This window comes from Poecile atricapillus, chromosome 4 (assembly GCF_030490865.1).
Source record: "Poecile atricapillus isolate bPoeAtr1 chromosome 4, bPoeAtr1.hap1, whole genome shotgun sequence".
Taxonomy (NCBI): Eukaryota; Metazoa; Chordata; class Aves; order Passeriformes; family Paridae; genus Poecile; species Poecile atricapillus.
Genome location: NC_081252.1, coordinates 53,736,411 through 53,754,109, shown reverse-complemented (window position 1 = coordinate 53,754,109; position 17,699 = coordinate 53,736,411). Strand labels below are relative to the sequence as shown.

Genomic DNA, 17,699 nt, shown 5'->3' with positions numbered 1-17,699 from the left:
CACCCAATGTGCAATCTGCTTCTCCAAAAGCTATCAAGTTCATGCAATCACTATTTAGTTCTTTAAAAAAAAACAACACAACAAACCCAACATATGAAATACAGTTTGTTTTATTAAACCTCTCACGGTGTTTACATCTTGTACCAGCTGGAATTGCTGGTATAATGTCTCATGGTAGTTTCCATCACGATCCAGACAACTGTAAATAAAAGATTAAGAGCTTTTAGAAAGGTTTTAGCAGTGTAAATGTGATACTGAAAGTTTATAACCAATTGATGTTAATTTATTTGATGGTTTTAATGTAAGACAGACTTTAATAGCTCAAAGATTTGCTTGATTTTACAGTCAAGATTACTTAAAGGTGACTTCAAGCACAACAGCTCAACTATTCAACAAATGCAGTAAGTTGTTCCATCTCTCAAGGCACTTGGAACAGCACTAAGTTATTTTTTCAGAGGCTTAAAAATATTCTGTATCTGTAGGATGATTTAAAAAGAACGGGCTGATGAAACACACTTCATCTACATCCTGCCACAAGCTTAGGTTCTGAAGGCACACAACATAGAATTTATTTGTAAGTCAGACTGTCTCATCCTATACGGGTGTTTTGTACTATGTATGGAACTACACACACCTGAAACGCACCAAATTCCTTCAGCATTTAAAATTCCTAAATTATCCCCAAATCCTTGTACTCAACTTCAGTAACAAATGCCCATAGACAATGTAAATAGTTGTCCTTGTTAAACTGACCTGTTTACCAGCATTTACATACTAATGGCTCAGAAGACCTTTATTTATAAATTGGGTGCTGTCCACTGTTTTAGTGAGGGCAGTGTCCAACCAGGAACATCAGTCTGAGGTCTTCTCTCTAAATAGCTGTCAACAGGTCTGTCAGGCTAGGTCAGCTGATTTTAAGTTCTCAGCCAGCACTGCAGCTTGCATTCACAGTGCAGAGTACTGCAGTGGAGAGAGGTTTTCTCCACACAGTAGCAAAATGCCAAGTTAATGAAAGATGGAAAACAGCTGTTGAAAGACCTAGCAAAATTCAAGTTTTTTGATGCATCTTATGATGGCTGTTACAAACACAATTTCATCCCTGTTGGGAACCTGTTTAACCATGGCTGCGTTGAAGCAGATAAACTTTGTCAAGTCCCCAACTCTACAGATTAGATATACAATGTGTATTAAGATTATACCAACCTATGAGTTTTACTCATCTGCCTGCTGCACTGTTCCTTTTTCAGAGACATAGATACCATCCAAGAATTTCCTGATATCCTTGTTCTTGACTGTGGTGGCTTGCTGGATCAAGGCAGCTGCAGACAAAGTGAGACCATTAGCACAAAGCCAAAAGGTCCAAGCCAACTTGTAGCCTTTGTTTATGCTCCAGTATTTCAACTACCAAACAGGACTGTCATCTAGAGACAGGAATTACCAACTTTAAATCCTGTAAGGTGTAATGAAAATAGGATGCATTTCACTGAGCTCATCTTGGCAACTCAAGACAGTGGCACTTCACTACTGCACACATTGCAGCTGAGAAGTTTCATGTCAAAAAGGCAGTAGGTACTGACTTGAAGAAGGTTCTACAGACTTGACAACATATCTTTAAGCTTAGAAACAAAATAAGGAACTATGAAAACCAATTATAGTAACTACAGCAAAAAAAAAATCTGGGCTGTTGTTTACTTCAGGGTTTAAGGTAAAGAGTTTGCTAAGTTGTTATCTTCAGATAAAAGTTTATATATCAATTTCCACACATCTACTTTCACAAACCTGAATTGGAAACCAACTCAATGTCATTCCCTTCAAGGATCAGCTCATCTTTCTGGGCTTGAGATACTGCGCAGGTAACACCTATGGAAAGGCAAGCACATAATCCACACTCCTGAAGGTGTTAAATGTATTACAGAAACAATATTAATCTCCCGTCCCAATTTACATATCTAGACACTAGTTTTCAAGACAGTAATTAGCTTCTATGACTTTGTTAAAGAAAGTCCCTCAAATCGATTCCAGGGTTGTCCTCCATCATACAGTTTCAAAATTTAAAAATTAGTGCAAGTCATGCTCTGGAGTGAAAGCTTCTGAAGTGATACTCCTGCCTACCCATTATTACATTAGAGCAGCAATCACCAACACTGTGTACAAGCCAGTGATTTTTCCAGCAGGCTCTGTCAGCCAGGTGGTGCCATTTCCCACAGGCTTGTGCTCATTAAGACAAAACAGGAGTTGCTTCAATCAAAAGCCATTAAAAACCACCCAGCCCCTGTCATGTCATCTACTATGCTTATACTAACAATGCTGCAAATACTCACAATGAGTAAACATGAGGGCATTTGAGAATCTAACACAAAACTTGAATATGTAAGGAAAGTAAAAGATGTTTTTACTGTTTGATCTACTTAATCAACAGACACCAGCTTTTAAACCAGCCTTTCACTAATAGTAAATGCTGGCTTAAAAAAAAAATCAAATACAGTAATCAAACCCACCCTTAATATCCCACAGTGAATCAAAAACCCTGTAATTCTGCACTGTTATCTACCAGTGTTTTGGGGTAAGTCTGATGCCTTCCTCTACAACACCATTACTCACATTAAATGTCCATACCCATAGGTCCTTACCCTCAGCAGAAGTGGAATTAGAAAACTACAAATGGATAAGGGAAGCCTTTCCTACAGTCTTTATGTAACTCTGTTTATGACAAGTTTTGTTGCCTCCTTTCAGAAGTTTAACAAGCTTCATCAAAGTGCCTGCCTCTCTGTTAGACATTTTACTGAAACTCCAAGTGTGCAAGATGTAAAAACAGCTAATCAGAAGGTAATTTCTAAGTTTATTGTGCATGCTCTTAGATAATCAGCAAATTCAAACTAGAACACCTTAAAGATTAAAACTATGGTATTGTATGGAACTAGTTCACGTATAATGTTTTAAAACAGAAGCACAAATCTAACACTAAGCAGCCACAGGTTACCAACTATAAACACTGTTAAGATCTCCCAGTGATTGAAGTAAATCCTGGACTCCTTGTATTACAAACTGGTTATTAGATAGCTCTTGCTAGTAAAGATAAATTATAGAATCATTATTAGTAATAAATTAATAATTTATTTATTAATAAATATTAATAATTATTTATTAATAAATAAGTGGCAATGGTATTGTAAGATTATATAAATTCAGACAAGCACATACTGCTCCAACAATTATTCATCCTCTCCCAGTCTCAGTGGCAGAGCCCAAAGAAAACAGCTTGGAAAGCCTATTTAAAACCGGCAGAATCCGTCTCCAGAACTCCAGGCTCACCTGGCCTCATCCGCACTCTGCGAATGTACTTCTCTCCCAGGAAGTTTCGGATCTCCACAAGTGAGCCATTGTCCTGTATGACTACATTGATTGGGAAGTGAGCGTACACCGACCTCATCTTGTAGCGAAAGCCCTGGGATACAGGACATAACCGGATATTGAAAGCAGAACACGCCCCAGAGGCAAAACACATGCAAGATGTATCAACAGCTTCTGAAAAAGGCCAGGACACTGAGCCCAAGAGACATTTGTGCTTTCCTCCACTTGCAGAACTTGCTTGACAGGAAAGGCAAGACAAAAACCAAAAGGAGAAAGAAGCTGCATCTTGGATGCTTAGAAACTCTCTCCATATAATGTAAAATACTCTCCCTGCAGTAACAAAAAGGCAGCAGCTATCCTGGTTCCAAACACAACTTACCAGAGTGACCCCCTTGATCATGTTCTGTACATGGCTGCAAATTGTTCGAACTGTTGCCAGCTCCTTTCTGTTACCCCACCACTTGTCAACACGCAGCTGCATCAAAAAAACACATTTACAAAGCCTTCAGCTACACGTCAAAAACAGCAACAAAATAATTTTGTGACAACTGAGGAGCAAAACTTTCAGATAAACTGCTTTAAGCCCACCAAACAAAAACACAGAATTATTTTGTTTCTTTGGCAGACTACTAAAAGCCCCTCTAGCTCTTGTACTTTAAATCCTAACCCTCAGACACGTGAGAAACGTTTGTTTCTTCAGGTCCTGACACTAAGTCTTCAAAAGACCTGAGGTAGGAAAATATATAATCTTGAGCTAAAGGATGCATTAACAATTGTTATGCATATTTTAAAGTCTGCCTTCTATGCATAATCCTAAATGCATAAACTTAAATGAAACACTGTGTGTGGATCCACTGTTTTAGCGGACCACTCAATCTTTGTGAAACAGTAGCTGACATCAGCCACTCTTAGTATTTTGAGACAATATGAAAAGTCATGTATTTATTTACAGAATATCTACTCTCCTAATATAACTTGCAGTTTCTGGAAATCAAATAAAGTGATTTTTATCCTCTAAAAGAACCACTCTGTAGAACCGTATATAATGGTCAAGCCTTTTCCCTGTACCTGTCACTAAAGAACAATGCAACCAACATATTCACTCCCACAGTGCCCAGGGAGGCCCCACGCCTCCGTCAGACCAACCTCTCTCAGGAAACACCCTTATAATAGCAAAACCTTCCCGTGCACACCCGCAGCTGAACATTTTCGGTCACTCTCCTACATCACCAAGAAGTTTTTTAGCCAAATGTAAAGCTCCCCTCTGTCTCTGGGCAAGTCCAAGCGAAACGGCCTGTGCAGCACTCACTTTCTTGTGCTTCTTTCCCAGGAGGGACAGTTCCACGTTGATGTGGTTAAAATCCCTCCGCAAGGTTCCTCGGGGCCCCTTCACAATGACCGTCCGGCCCTTCAGCGAAACTCCCACTGCGAACCAAAGGCGGACACGAGTTAAGGGCTGCGGGGGCGGCACCGCCGGGCGCCTCCCGAACGCGGCGGAACTGACCTTGCTCGGGGATGTCCACGGTCTGGTTGCTGAGGATGGTCTTCATCCTGCGGGAGACAAGCAAAAAGGCGGGAGGCTCCCTCGGCCTTGCGCCTGCGAGAACCCCGTCCGCTCCTCCCCCGCGAGACCCGACGTCCCCCCGGCTCTGCCACCGCCGGGCTCCGCTCCCAGCACCGGCGCCCCGGGCCCGGAGCACGGCGGGGCGCGGCGGCCTCAACGGGGCCTTGCCGGGAAGGCGCCGCGCCGGGGCTCTCTCGCGGGGGCTGCGGGACAGGAAGCGCCGGCGGGGCCCGGAGCCGTCCCGGGGGGCTGCCCTCGCGCGGCCGGGGCGCTGGGGGCCCGCGCGCCGCGGATGCTCCCAGATTATCCCGGTGATCCCGGGCCATCTCGGCGACACCGCCGGGCCTCACCTCGCAGCGCGCAGCGCCAAAAGAGACAGCGTATGACGTCATCGCGTACTTGTAGCCGCTCCGGGCCCGTGACGTCATCGCGCCGAGGGAGCCGTCCGATAGGCAAGAGTAGCCGAGCCGGCCGAGCGCGTCGATCGGGCTGGGCTCCGCCATGTCGCTGCTGCTGCCGCGGGGTCTGTGCGGCGCCGCCGCCGCCGCCCGGGGGCTGCTGGTGCCGCGGGGCTGGGTGAGTCGCGCCGTGTGCCCCGGGGGCTGCGGGCAGCAGGACGGGCGGGGGGTTGCAGTACGGCACGCACGGCAGGAGGAGACCCTGCGGTGCTGTGCCGAGCCGGTCTGTCGTGGTGGCGCGGGACAGCGCGGGGTGGCCGCGGGCAGAGCCCGGGAAGGACCGTGCCAGCCCCGCATGGACACACGCATCCCCAGGGCACCTCGGGCCCGCTCTCACGGGACAGCGCCCGGCAGCCACCGGGAACCGTGGCAACGCTGCTTCCTGCGGCCCCGAAACACCGGAGTTACCCTCACAGTGTCGTTACACAGAATCTGTAAGGTTGGAAAGACCCCTGAGATCATCCAGTCCAACCTGTGACCGAACAACACCTGGTCAACCAGACCCTGGCACTGAGCACCATAGCCAGTCTTCCCTTAAACACCTCCAGAGACGGTGACTCCACCACTTCCCTGGGAAACCCGTTCCAATGTCTAATCACCCTTTCTGGGAAGAAATTCTTCCTGATGTCCAAACGAATCCTCCCCCGGTGTAGCTTAAGACCACGTTCTCTCATCCTGTCGCTGGTTGCCTGGGGAAGAAGCCCATACCCACATGGCTACAGCCTCCTCTCAGGCAATTGTAGAGACCAGTCAGTTTCTACCTGAGCCTCCTTTTCTCCAGGCTAAACACCCCCAGCTCTCTCAGCTTCTCCTCACAAGCCTTGTGCTCCAGACACTTCCCCAGTTCCATTGCCCTTATCTGGACATGCTCCAGCCCCTCAACATCTTTCTTGTAGTGAGGGCCCCAGAACTGGACACAGGGTTTGAGGTGTGGCCTCACCAATGCTGAGGGCAGGGGAATTTTATGTTACACTCTATAACTTACTGTGGTGTTATGATAGAGAAGTCTGTTTCATGTGGCTTAAAATAAAAAGAGAATTATACATTTAACTTAAAAATCACTGGGAGAATGCTTACACAAAGCATGCATTAACCAGTAAAAGGGCAAATTGTTTGCCAAACAAACCAGCATGTTTGTTACTAAATAAATTACAATTTTGCTTGTTTTAGATTTCAGGGAGCCATGTGTGTAACCAGTATGGAACATCAGGTTCTTTGCCAGGGGAAAAAAAAGAATTCCTGCAAAATGGACCAGACTTACAGGACTTTGTCTCTGGAGATTTGTCAGACAAGAACACGTGGGCTGAGTATAAAGGCAATTTAAAGCGTGAGAAAGGAGAAAGGTAACAGTGATTTTAAGCAACTTTAGTTGCTTCCCAGCACGATCATGCACATTTAATAATAACTACAAAATATATCCTATGTATCCTTATTAAATTCCGCCCTACCTCATTGCAAATTTAATGATTATTCAAGAAAGGACAAGTGTCATTAACTTCAAAACCATAACAAAATGTGGAGATGTGGTGGTATTTTCTTGAGTGCCAGTAATTTAATTACAAATATACATCAGTAAGTGAATGTGTTGAACAAATACTACTGGTAGAGAAAACAAAAAATGAAGACTGAAGTTTAAAAAATATTTAAATCTCCATATTTCCAGTTAAGGATTGATCAGACTTTCTGATAGCTGTGCAATATCCACTGCCATTAATTGTTGCAGTTTCCAGTGTGGCACTGTTCAGTCCCTCTGGAACAGTGAACAGTTTTAAATATTTTAATGGCAACAATTCCTGTGCTTGAGTGTTGGCATGATGATGAACAGGGAAGACATGGCCTGGCCATGAATGATGTTAACATTAATTGCTAAGTGGCCCCAGTTTTCAAGGCACCTTTCCTTGTTGGGATCTGTAACAAATTAAAACAAATCTATTAATGAAATTTACCATGTAAGTAGTTTATTAATGTTTATGTTTGCTTGGTGTTATTCAGGCTGCATCTTCCTCCATGGTTGAAAACAAAGATTCCCATGGGAAAGAACTACAATAAACTAAAGAATACCTTGAGAAGTTTAAATCTTCATACGGTAAGTCTGGCACCAACCAAGTGTTCCTGTAGAAATACGGCAGATTTTACATTTTTCTCTGTGGAGAACAGGTGGAAACCATGTCTTGCATGATCTTCTGTGCTGAAACCAAGCTCAATGCTGATCCTTTTTGCTAGTAATGAATTTTACCCCTAAAAAATACGGGTAAATCCGACAGATTTAGTGTTTTTCCTACTGTGATTGTAAATACTGAGATTTACTACTTACACCACCAGAGATTAGAAGATGCTATGTGCAACTGTTTTTAATGGAAACACACACAATTTCAGAGTTACATACTTGATTTTCATGAAAAGAAACCGTACAGATTTCATTAATTGTACTTTCCAGATAGTAAAAAATGGTGGGAATGCATAGAGGGGATTTTTTTCTTTTTTTTTTTTTTCAGACTGAGTTCATGCTCTAATGAATCACATACTTTGTGAACATTTTATCAGTCCTTAAATTTAAAATATTAATGTTAATGATAGTGTGTTCTAATTAATCAGACAGTTATGTGGCTGAGCAGTTTTTGCAGTTTTGAAGTAGAGAAAATAATGGTTATGGGTATTGGGAAGCAGTTCTCTTCCTATCTGTTTTACTGACTTATTAAAAACAGCAGGGAACTGTTAACCTCATTTATCACAGAAGGCTACTATTAAAAGTAGGCTACTAATAGGCTACTATTAAAATCCATCAATAATAATAATTATTTTCAAAAATAATATGGAAAAATCCAGGTACAGTACAGCCTTTCACCTTCAGGTATGTGAAGAAGCACGTTGTCCCAACATTGGAGAATGCTGGGGAGGTGGGGAATATGCCACAGCGACAGCTACTATTATGGTGAGTCATTAACCATTTCTTAAATGTTCTGTTAATGTCTGATCTGTTTGTACTCTATTATTGGATTTCTGCTGTATTGGAGTGGGTTTATTACAATAAATTTAGAGTAAAGCACTGTCCTAGTTTTTTTTTTGCTTACTGTTGGGATTTATCCCCTGTAGCTTATCCCCTGTAGCTATTTCCTGGCTGAGCAACAGTGATATGTACTGTGTAAAGGTAGGAATGTCTTTCATGTTCCAGCTGATGGGTGACACGTGCACCAGAGGCTGCAGATTTTGTTCAGTAAAGACTGCAAAAAACCCCGCTCCGCTGGATCCGCAGGAGCCTTACAACACAGCCAAGGCTATCGCGGAGTGGGGCTTGGACTACGTGGTGCTGACGTCAGTGGACAGAGACGGTGCGTACCTTGGCTGTCCTCACGCCACTCTGAGCTCTCACAGCGGTTCCGTGGCTACACACAGGCCCCAGAAACATTTATCTGCACAGCTGCCCAGGAGAAAATGTTCAGACAACTGTGCTGAAACTTTGCACAGTTCCTACATACTCTTAGTATTTCTCCATGGCTGGTGAAATACAACAGAGATTACGCTTTTAATAAACATCAATAAATACTGCAACACTAAATATTTTATAACTAATTTTTAGCAGAATGCATTCATATACATACACCATGTTTTGTTACTTGGATAGCAAAAAGACAGACATTCATATACAATGCCATTACAGAACTTCCTTCCAAACACTAAACCTAGAATATATTACATGTAACAAAACTGAAAGTTGTGTTTTCCTAAGGAAGTAGGAAGCAGCTCCCTTGCAGTAGCTCCCTTGTCGTGATACCATATTGGTGAGGAAAGCCATTGTAAAAACTGTTCAGTATGATGGAAAGTCCAGTAGCTTCAAAGGGGCTTAAAAGAGCACTAATATATATTTCTCAATTTTTGTATGACTGTTTTGCAGACCAGAACTATAAATAGGTAAAGCCATTCTGTGCTCAGGGAGACAGGGAACCTAGAGACAGGTAAATCTGAACTCTGCCCTGGACAATCACAGTTAGACTTTGTGCAGAGGCTTTGTAGGATATCTTCTGTAAGCCCTTGGCATAAGCAGTGAGATAAGACTGGGGTTTGCTGCTTTATTATTTTGCATTTAAGGTTTGATTCTGATGGGTTTTTTGGCCTTTGGTAATAAATACATTTCTTGAACAGAAAGGTTAACTGAAAAATTGAAATGCTTCTAGATATACCTGATGGTGGAGCAGAACACTTCGCAAAGACAGTCTTGCATCTGAAAGAAAGGTGTGTCATTGATGTATTAACTGTTATTGTTAAAATTTTAGAATGTGGTACTGCCTGTGGTTCAAAGCACCTTTAGCTTTGTTATTGTTATTTTTTGTTAGCTCCTTTAGCTGGGTTATTCCAGGAGCCATGCAAATACAAAAGCCTGCCTCTAGCCTGTCTGTGCCCCCTTTTTTTCCCCTTTCTTCATCTTTCTCATAGAATGGCCCCAAACTGTTTTGAATTAGGATGCATTTCCAGTTCATCCCAGACTTATTTAAAGCTAAGCACTGGATTCTTTCTTAGCACAGACAGCTGGTTTACCAGGAAATGAATACATTCTTCTGGGGTATGTTCATTCCTGAAGCATGGGGCTCAAACACAGCAGAGTTCGGTAACACTATCACCATGTGACCAAACAAGTCTGGTTTCTCATTCAGAATTGATGATATTGCTTTTCATTTTGCCATTTCCAAGTCTGTGATTGTACCTTCCTGCTTTCCCTGGCAGTGCTGCCTTCACCCTATATTGGTGCTCTATATGCTATTTGACAGCACACTTGTTTGCCTGCAGAATTAATTTGTATAACCTCATTTAAGACTTTATCCAGTATATCTTGGGGCTTGAAGGGTTTCTGCAGTTTTCCCCACCTGCCTTTTTGAGCTGAAATTGGCTCCTGGACATCAAGACTAGACTCAGAGTCTTCTTATTCCAGTAGCAGAATATAGCTCCTCTGTATTTTGGAGCTATCATCTTAGACAAAACAAATTCCTGGTTTTACTCATATGAGCTGAAATACAGCAAAAGAGAAATAATAAATATAAAATCAATTCCAACAGTCTCTCAAACATTCACATGCACTGTTTATATTTTTTAACATGTCTTTGTTACAGGTTAACTTAATACAAGTTTGTTAGAAAGTGCTGAAACCTGTTGGTTTAGAATTATCCTGAATTAACTTTGCTTTGCTTATTAGAGTGTCATGTCTTCAGTTATGGGGGTTTTGGGGTATTTTTTCTATCCTGATTTTTTTAGCAACAGTGACAAAATGACACAGGTATGTTCCTTTTGTCTCTCGGTTTCAGTAATCCAAAAATCCTGGTGGAATGCCTAACTCCCGATTTCCGAGGGGACCTTAAAGCAGTGGAGAAAGTCGCCTTGTCGGGACTGGATGTGTATGCCCACAACGTGGAAACTGTGCCGGCACTGCAGAGGTGAGCAATGGCTGGCTCTGGGTGTACGGGATGAGGGAGCGGGGCCGGGCTGAGGGGCCGGGAGTGGAACGGGGCCAGGCTGAGGGGCCGGGAGCGGAACGGGGCCGGGCTGAGGGGCCGGGAGCGGAGCGGGGCGGGGCCGGGCTGAGGGGCCGGGAGCGGAGAGGGGAGGGGCCGGGAGCGGAACGGGGCCGGGCTGAGGGGCCGGGAGCGGAGCGGGGCGGGGCCGGGCTGAGGGGCCGGGAGCGGAGAGGGGAGGGGCCGGGAGCGGAACGGGGCCGGGCTGAGGGGCCGGGAGCGGAGCGGGGCGGGGCCGGGCTGAGGGGCCGGGAGCGGAGAGGGGAGGGGCCGGGAGCGGAACGGGGCCGGGCTGAGGGGCCGGGAGCGGAGCGGGGCGGGGCCGGGCTGAGGGGCCGGGAGCGGAGAGGGGAGGGGCCGGGCTGAGGGGCCGGGAGCGGAGAGGGGAGGGGCCGGGAGCGGAGAGGGGAGGGGCCGGGAGCGGAACGGGGCCGGGCTGAGGGGCCGGGAGCGGAGCGGGGCGGGGCCGGGCTGAGGGGCCGGGAGCGGAACGGGGCCGGGCTGAGGGGCCGGGAGCGGAGCGGGGCGGGGCCGGGCTGAGGGGCCGGGAGCGGAGCGGGGCGGGGCCGGGCTGAGGGGCCGGGCCCGTTCCCGGCCTGCCCCGCGCGCGCCGCCGCCGAGCCCGCCGCTGCCGGCAGGGGGCGCGCGCGGCGCGGGCCTGGGTCGGTGCCCCAGGGCTGAGCCCAGCCCGTCCCGTGCACGGCCAAAATCCTCTGCTCTGCCACTTCGCAGCAACTGGCAGAACGCGCCTGTCTGGCGTCTCTAACTTCTGTGTGCCCTTCCACGCGTTTTTCCCCTTTGTGCTGGAAATGTGCGAAGGAAGGTCCGCGACCCCCGAGCCAACTTTGAGCAGTCTGTCCGTGTGCTGAAACACGCCAAAGAGGTGCAGCCCGGTGTCATTTCCAAAACCTCCCTTATGCTGGGGCTAGGCGAGACAGACGAGCAAATATATTCCACAATGAAATGTAAGTTGCTGTTGAAATAGATGGCAGAATTCACAGGTATGATTTTTACTGTGTTGGAAAACAATTGTAAGCATCTTTGCCTCTACGTTCAAATCAGTTTCCTGGTAGGAAATGTTTTCCAAGTTCCATTGACAAATAAAAGTTTGTTTAAAAAAGACTTAATTTCTGAAATATTTTGTCTTCTTATAGCTTAAAGATACAATTTGACAGGTAAATCCATGATTTCCCTTGTGATTCTTCTGCCACTAACAAGGAATTTTGTTTTTACAGTATTGCGAGAAGCAGATGTAGATTGTTTGACCCTAGGACAGTATATGCAACCAACAAAACGTCACCTAAAGGTAAAAGTGCCTTTAATTTACAGGCAGAATTACAGTCTGTACCTTGCATAGTCATCTTTATTCTAACTGCAGATGTTGGGAAAAATATCCTTCCTTGTTTAGCCTGACAATGATTGTCTGTTAGGGGCTCTTCACTAAGAATGATCTCAGCCATCTAACACCTTCCATCTTGTGCAGACTTCCCAGTGCTAGTTTCTACTGTTAGCCAGGGAGACAGCTGGAGCTGAGGCATGATTCTGGAAAACAAGAGCTTCAGTGTATGCCTCAAATGTAACTGCTCAAGCCAACGCCCCTTCCCTGTCTTACAGGCTCTCCCTTAATGGTGCCACTTCAGCTGGGAAATTTACCATTTTCTGCTTCTGCAATCTGTCCAGAAATTTGCTCTCTGATATTTTCCCGTGTTTCACTGAATTGACTGTTAGTGAAGAGATTTGTAGGACTATTGTGGTTCTTCACTAACTTGTGACAGGACAGGAAAAAAGGTTTGCTTGGAAGGACCATTCAAAAACAGAATGAAGAAAGTGATAAAGCAACAACTAGAAATTAAATTCTGAACTTTTCAGCTAAGTATGTAAAGCAAATAAAATACATTTACTTGGTGGAAAGCAGAGCAAAAATGCAGTTTGTGACTTCACTGATGAAAGCTTTGGAGTGAAAAATTTTGAACTTGCAATATAACTTATTTTATTTCACTGTATGCTAACTATAGCAATTTCCTTTGCTTTAATATTTCAACAAAATTATTTTTTTTCCCCCAGGTCGAGGAGTACATAACTCCCGAGAAGTTTAAGTACTGGGAAAAAGTAGGAAATGATCTTGGATTTCATTACACTGCTAGTGGGCCTTTAGTGCGTTCTTCCTATAAAGCAGGTAAATTACTGAAAGGCACTGGATTATTTAGCATGTAACATTTATTATACAAAACTAAAACAGTGAAGTAATGTGCAACAAAGTTCACCTTAGCTGAAGGACACCTTGTACAGCTATCTGTATTTTTAAAATTATTTACACTATTTCCTATAGGTCATCCAAATGCATCGGTATGACAGTAATTAGTATTTGTACAATAGCAGTGCTGCTTAACCTATTTTTTTTTCCAAACATATTTTGTGCTAAATGTGTGAGACAGGATAAAGGGTACCAAATTTTCAAGCTTTCCTTCACATTGTGTCTCTTGAATACTTCTGGGTTCAACAAGGTCCTTGTTTGTGATGCAGTTTGATTGCTTTAGGCTGAATTTATTTACAGTGCTTTAAAAATAATTAGAGACACTTACGGGAGTGCTTTTTCTGACAAAGCACTGGGTATGAAGTAGCAGCTGATATTAATGGAACTGTTGTGTAGGTACAAAATCCTGCTTTTTCCTAAGGAAAGAGCAGAGAAGACATCTGGGGTACTGTCCTGCTCAGTCTGTTTTAATGCCAGCTCAAGCAAGATTTATAGCAGGTGCACTATAACTTGCTGATACTTTATGAAACAGGAATTCAGTTTTAATTAAATTGATTCACTTTCGCCTGTTTTAATGCACAAAGCAACAGAGCTATTTAATAAAACTTAATAGGAGGAAAATCAGGATTTTGGGAGTGGAGGGGCTGTGTGTTGGGTTACAGTTTTGAGGGGTTTTTAGATTCCTGCTGTATGTATTGGAAATGCTGTTATATAGAATTGAATTCCTATAAAATAACTGGTAAAAACAATTGTATTGTAGAATAGAACTCTCATGTTAAATTAGAATGTATTCTTTTGCCTTATTTTATTGAAATACCTACAAATAATTTCAGTGTTTATTCTTTTTCCTTTTAATTAGGTGAATTCTTCTTGAAGAACTTAGTAGAAAAAAGAAAGACAAAAGCCATCTGAAAATGAGAGTGAACCTGTTTAAAGCAGCCAGTTTAAAGAATCCCTTTTTCAGGGTATATTTATACTCAGTTCCAGAAACAGAGAAGAACAGATGGTGGCTATATGAATAAACTTACTATCTTTCCAGAACAATTTTTTCTCATCAAAACACATTATTTTACCTCATTTCTCCTGTCAAGGCTACAACAACAGAGTACTTCTAGTGGTCAGCAAAAAGAAGATAGAACTGATTTTGAAAGAGTGATGGAACTGAGGTGGAAGAAGTAAACGTAAGCTGGGAACAAAGACTGGGCAGATTTATAGGTCTGTTATGACTGTCAGCATTGCTGCAGTTAATACCTGTAAAAGTGCTGATAGTAATTTGAAAGGTACTGATACTGTGGTGTATCTTACTATTATGTAACATAAGCTTGCAGGGGCTCTGGGAACTATAGGAGTTCTAAAGAAAGACTCTGTACATGATAATGCACCAGATTAGGGCTTTCTTGAACTGTGCCAGAGAAAGTATAGTGATACTCCTTCAAAAGACAGTATCTCTTACCTGCATCAGAGAAAATGAGCTGTACCATTCTGATAGCTAAAGCTTTTCTAGAGCTTGCATGTCTCCCAGTCCGAGCCTTGGTATATAAAAGGTATCAAACTGAAAAAACCAAAATGTTCTTTCTGGCAAGACAATTAACCTTCTGTAGATACCATTAATTTAAACCATTTGGAAAATCAGAGTTGATGTAGGAGCATAAATGGAGCTACCCCTAATTTATGTACATGACTGTAACAAACCCCACTGAGCTGCACAGATGCTTATTTAGTATTGCGTATGCAGACTTGCTGCTGTTCTGTACTGTGCTCCTATTGCATGGCTATTGTCTTGTCATTAAAGGAAAATTAAAACCGCAGTGGTTGTGTTTGATGGGTCTGGTTACCTACCCCTTGAGGCTTGGTCTGGCTGCTAAATCTGAATGCAGAGAAGTGAACCACATTGTGGGTGAAAGATGAAATCTACTTCATATCACACTAAGCTCAAGCAGAAATAAACACATGGCATATGGTACATTAACAGCTCTACTTGCCTCTATTTAAAGCAATAATACCAGTGATTGTTGCTCCTTAATGCTCAGCTATGGAGATCAAATACCTTCTCTGAACTAACTTCACGTGTATCTGTGTGAAGTTATTTGGGAAACATCCCAGGACTTTGCTATCTAGTCCCAAACTCTTATGATGCAGGTAATTCTATGACTGGCTCTAGTACTTTTCTAAACTACTGGAATCTGTAGGAGAGTGGCCCCTGCACACCCACAACTCAGCAAGATGACAGAAGGAAGACAGCTACCTAGCAAGATAATATATAGGAGAAACTTGTGTGAAAATAATATACCACTGAGGCCAGTGATGCACAGCTGACACTTCACAAAATGAAGTACAGCAATATTAAAGCATTATGAAGACAAAACTTTAACCAAGAAGGAATGTACTAATTCACCAGTGTAAGGGAAAGAGAAGTGTGAACCATGAGGAACAAAGGGGAAGAAGGGATAAACAAAAGAATAGCTGTACTGTATAAAGACAGACAGGCAAGGTGCCTTTTTTTTTTAATAATATTATGAATACATTTTAAAAATTAAATTAAAAGGTCTGATTGCTAGTATGGAAAGCCCAGATATATTTTGAGCCAAAAATGTAAACTTGAGTACTAGAGCAGGGAAAGGTTATCAACCATTTCAATGAAGTTCAACACTCCCTCCACTGCAGCAGACAGGAGGGTTGTTACATCAACTCCAGGAAACCCATATGTGTAACAGCTGCCAACCTATTAGAGGTCCTACTGCAAAGAATAGTTTTGACTTTGATCTGATATAGAGCAAATTTAATGGAATATGACTTTAGCTTCTGCCAAGGGACTGCTCTTTCAGCATATAAACACCAGAAATACAGAAAAAAAAGGAGCTCTGAGCCATACAGCCATTATCAAACTGGAACAAGAGAACATTGCACAGTGACTTTACAGTGAGAAAAATAATGCTTCTTGAAACACAGTCCACTTTGCGTCATGTTAAAATTATCTTGTGAGTTGCTGTGGGGTGGTGCAGAACATGATCTCATGGTCTTACACAACTGTCTGCTAACTGTTTGGTACCAAGTGTCAGAAGCTACACAAGCTTTTCTAGCTTCATTTTTTGCTGTGGATTCTAGTGAAAGTTGTACTTCGACTTCATAGATTGGAGAAGGTCTTTACCTGTTTTTTGTAACAAATGTTTGGGGACAAGCCCTGAAGTTCTTTTCCTAGTTACAAATTCCTGCTTGTACAGGCATCTGACTTCGCCTGTTGCCCATTCTGTTTTTCCGTAACTGTGTGTTAAAGCACCGAACTATTACAAACATCCTTTTTGTACTTCAGCACAGGTTTCATGACGTTTAGCTGAAGTTTCATATTTAGTGACACTTCAGTTTTGCATGTCAATCACATAATTGTCGGTTTGTTTCACAAAGCAGATATAAAATACTTTAAGAAACATTAATCATCCTTGCAACCAGGAAAACATTAAACTGAGTTTTGGGAATAAGATTTGGAGTTGACACAGACACTTTAGAAGAATGAATAGTCTTTTTGGCATCATCACATCAATCTACTACACTGTCTGAAACATAATTAAACATTATTCATAGAGAATTGATGCATCTTCCAGTAACTTCCAAGTCCTTAAGTGAATGGAACACTGGCTTTGTCAATTTAAAAGTTTAAATAATTTTTTCCTACTTGATGAATAATTAATATTAGTGTCCCCTTCATTAAACAAGTGTCAAATATTTACGCTTCTTTACTACAACATGTGGTAACTTATCGCAGGTGTTCAACTTGGAGCAGAAATTTTAGCTTGATGCCAGCATTCCTAAATCAGATCTCCATTATGCCTTCCTACATTGTTTAACAATTAAATTTCAAGTTTATCTGTTGAACAAGATTATAGCACTACAAGAACTTCAAATGAGAGGTGTAAACTTTTTTGCCAGTACAAAATCTCACCCCTAACTGATCCTACAATAACTAGTCTTGGTCAAAAATGTGTGTTCTATTCACTTGGAATATTCTTGGCTATTGTATTCCTGGAACCAGACTAGTTTTAGCAGAACAAAAACATTACAACTTGCCTGGCACTTAAAATTTGTCTGTGTACGTCTTGGGTAAGACCCAATTTATGCATTCTGTATCATACTACTTCTAGACTTGATTGATTAAACCCTGATTCTCTTCAGCTGTTGTATTCACATTTTTGCAGTGTAAAGCAGTGTTACCATGGGATTGCATTTTAAGAACGCCGTAAAAAGAATTTCAGAGCACAGGAGTCTGTTGGTCTCATTACACAATTCTCACCCAGAATGACATCCTGTAACATCCATACACAAAGACTCAACAGCATTAAACTCCTTCTCTTATGTACACTACTCAAGCCTTCATAACAGGAACACATGTCATCTCCAGTTCTTATTTCCCAGATAACTGGGAATATCTGAAGATGATGGCTTATGATTGACAGTGCTGCACAAGCTTCTGAAGCTCTTCCTTTTGGCCTGTGGTAAGGTTCTCTGGCATATATGCAAGGTATGTGTTGCTGTATGCTGAAGGAATGCCCCACTGCATTCATCCTGCAATCCCAGTT

At 42.8% G+C, this 17,699-nt stretch overlaps 2 protein-coding genes across 2 annotated transcripts; one reads left to right on the top strand and one right to left on the bottom strand.

Moving 5' to 3' along the window:
* Positions 1 to 92: 92 nt before the first annotated feature.
* On the bottom strand, positions 93 to 5,321 carry RPL9 (ribosomal protein L9). The gene is made up of 8 exons (XM_058837150.1): positions 5,266 to 5,321; positions 4,856 to 4,902; positions 4,661 to 4,776; positions 3,731 to 3,826; positions 3,313 to 3,445; positions 1,780 to 1,860; positions 1,204 to 1,319; positions 93 to 199 (listed from the first exon to the last, which is right to left on the bottom strand). Exons 2-7 carry the CDS (start codon positions 4,899 to 4,901, stop codon positions 1,213 to 1,215), a joined length of 579 nt encoding a protein of 192 aa, XP_058693133.1. The 5' UTR covers position 4,902; positions 5,266 to 5,321; the 3' UTR covers positions 93 to 199; positions 1,204 to 1,212.
* Positions 5,322 to 5,341: 20 nt separating this feature from the next.
* LIAS (lipoic acid synthetase) lies at positions 5,342 to 14,936 on the top strand. Its single transcript, XM_058837140.1, has 11 exons — positions 5,342 to 5,491; positions 6,544 to 6,716; positions 7,366 to 7,459; positions 8,225 to 8,305; positions 8,546 to 8,702; positions 9,546 to 9,603; positions 10,668 to 10,796; positions 11,694 to 11,839; positions 12,110 to 12,180; positions 12,939 to 13,050; positions 13,988 to 14,936. Exons 1-11 carry the CDS (start codon positions 5,417 to 5,419, stop codon positions 14,038 to 14,040), a joined length of 1,149 nt encoding a protein of 382 aa, XP_058693123.1. The 5' UTR covers positions 5,342 to 5,416; the 3' UTR covers positions 14,041 to 14,936.
* The last annotated feature ends 2,763 nt before the right edge of the window (positions 14,937 to 17,699 follow it).

Coding starts and splice junctions, on each gene's coding strand:
- RPL9 (XM_058837150.1), bottom strand. CDS start 4,901: ATGAAGACCATCCTCAGCAACCAGACCGTGGACATCCCCGAGCAAG. Junction 4,777..4,855: donor CGTGGACATCCCCGAGCAAG/GTCAGTTCCGCC, acceptor TTTGGTTCGCAG/TGGGAGTTTCGCTGAAGGGC. Junction 3,827..4,660: donor TGGGAAAGAAGCACAAGAAA/GTGAGTGCTGCA, acceptor TTTTTGATGCAG/CTGCGTGTTGACAAGTGGTG.
- LIAS (XM_058837140.1), top strand. CDS start 5,417: ATGTCGCTGCTGCTGCCGCGGGGTCTGTGCGGCGCCGCCGCCGCCGCC. Junction 9,604..10,667: donor GTCTTGCATCTGAAAGAAAG/GTGTGTCATTGA, acceptor TCTCGGTTTCAG/TAATCCAAAAATCCTGGTGG. Junction 13,051..13,987: donor GCGTTCTTCCTATAAAGCAG/GTAAATTACTGA, acceptor CCTTTTAATTAG/GTGAATTCTTCTTGAAGAAC.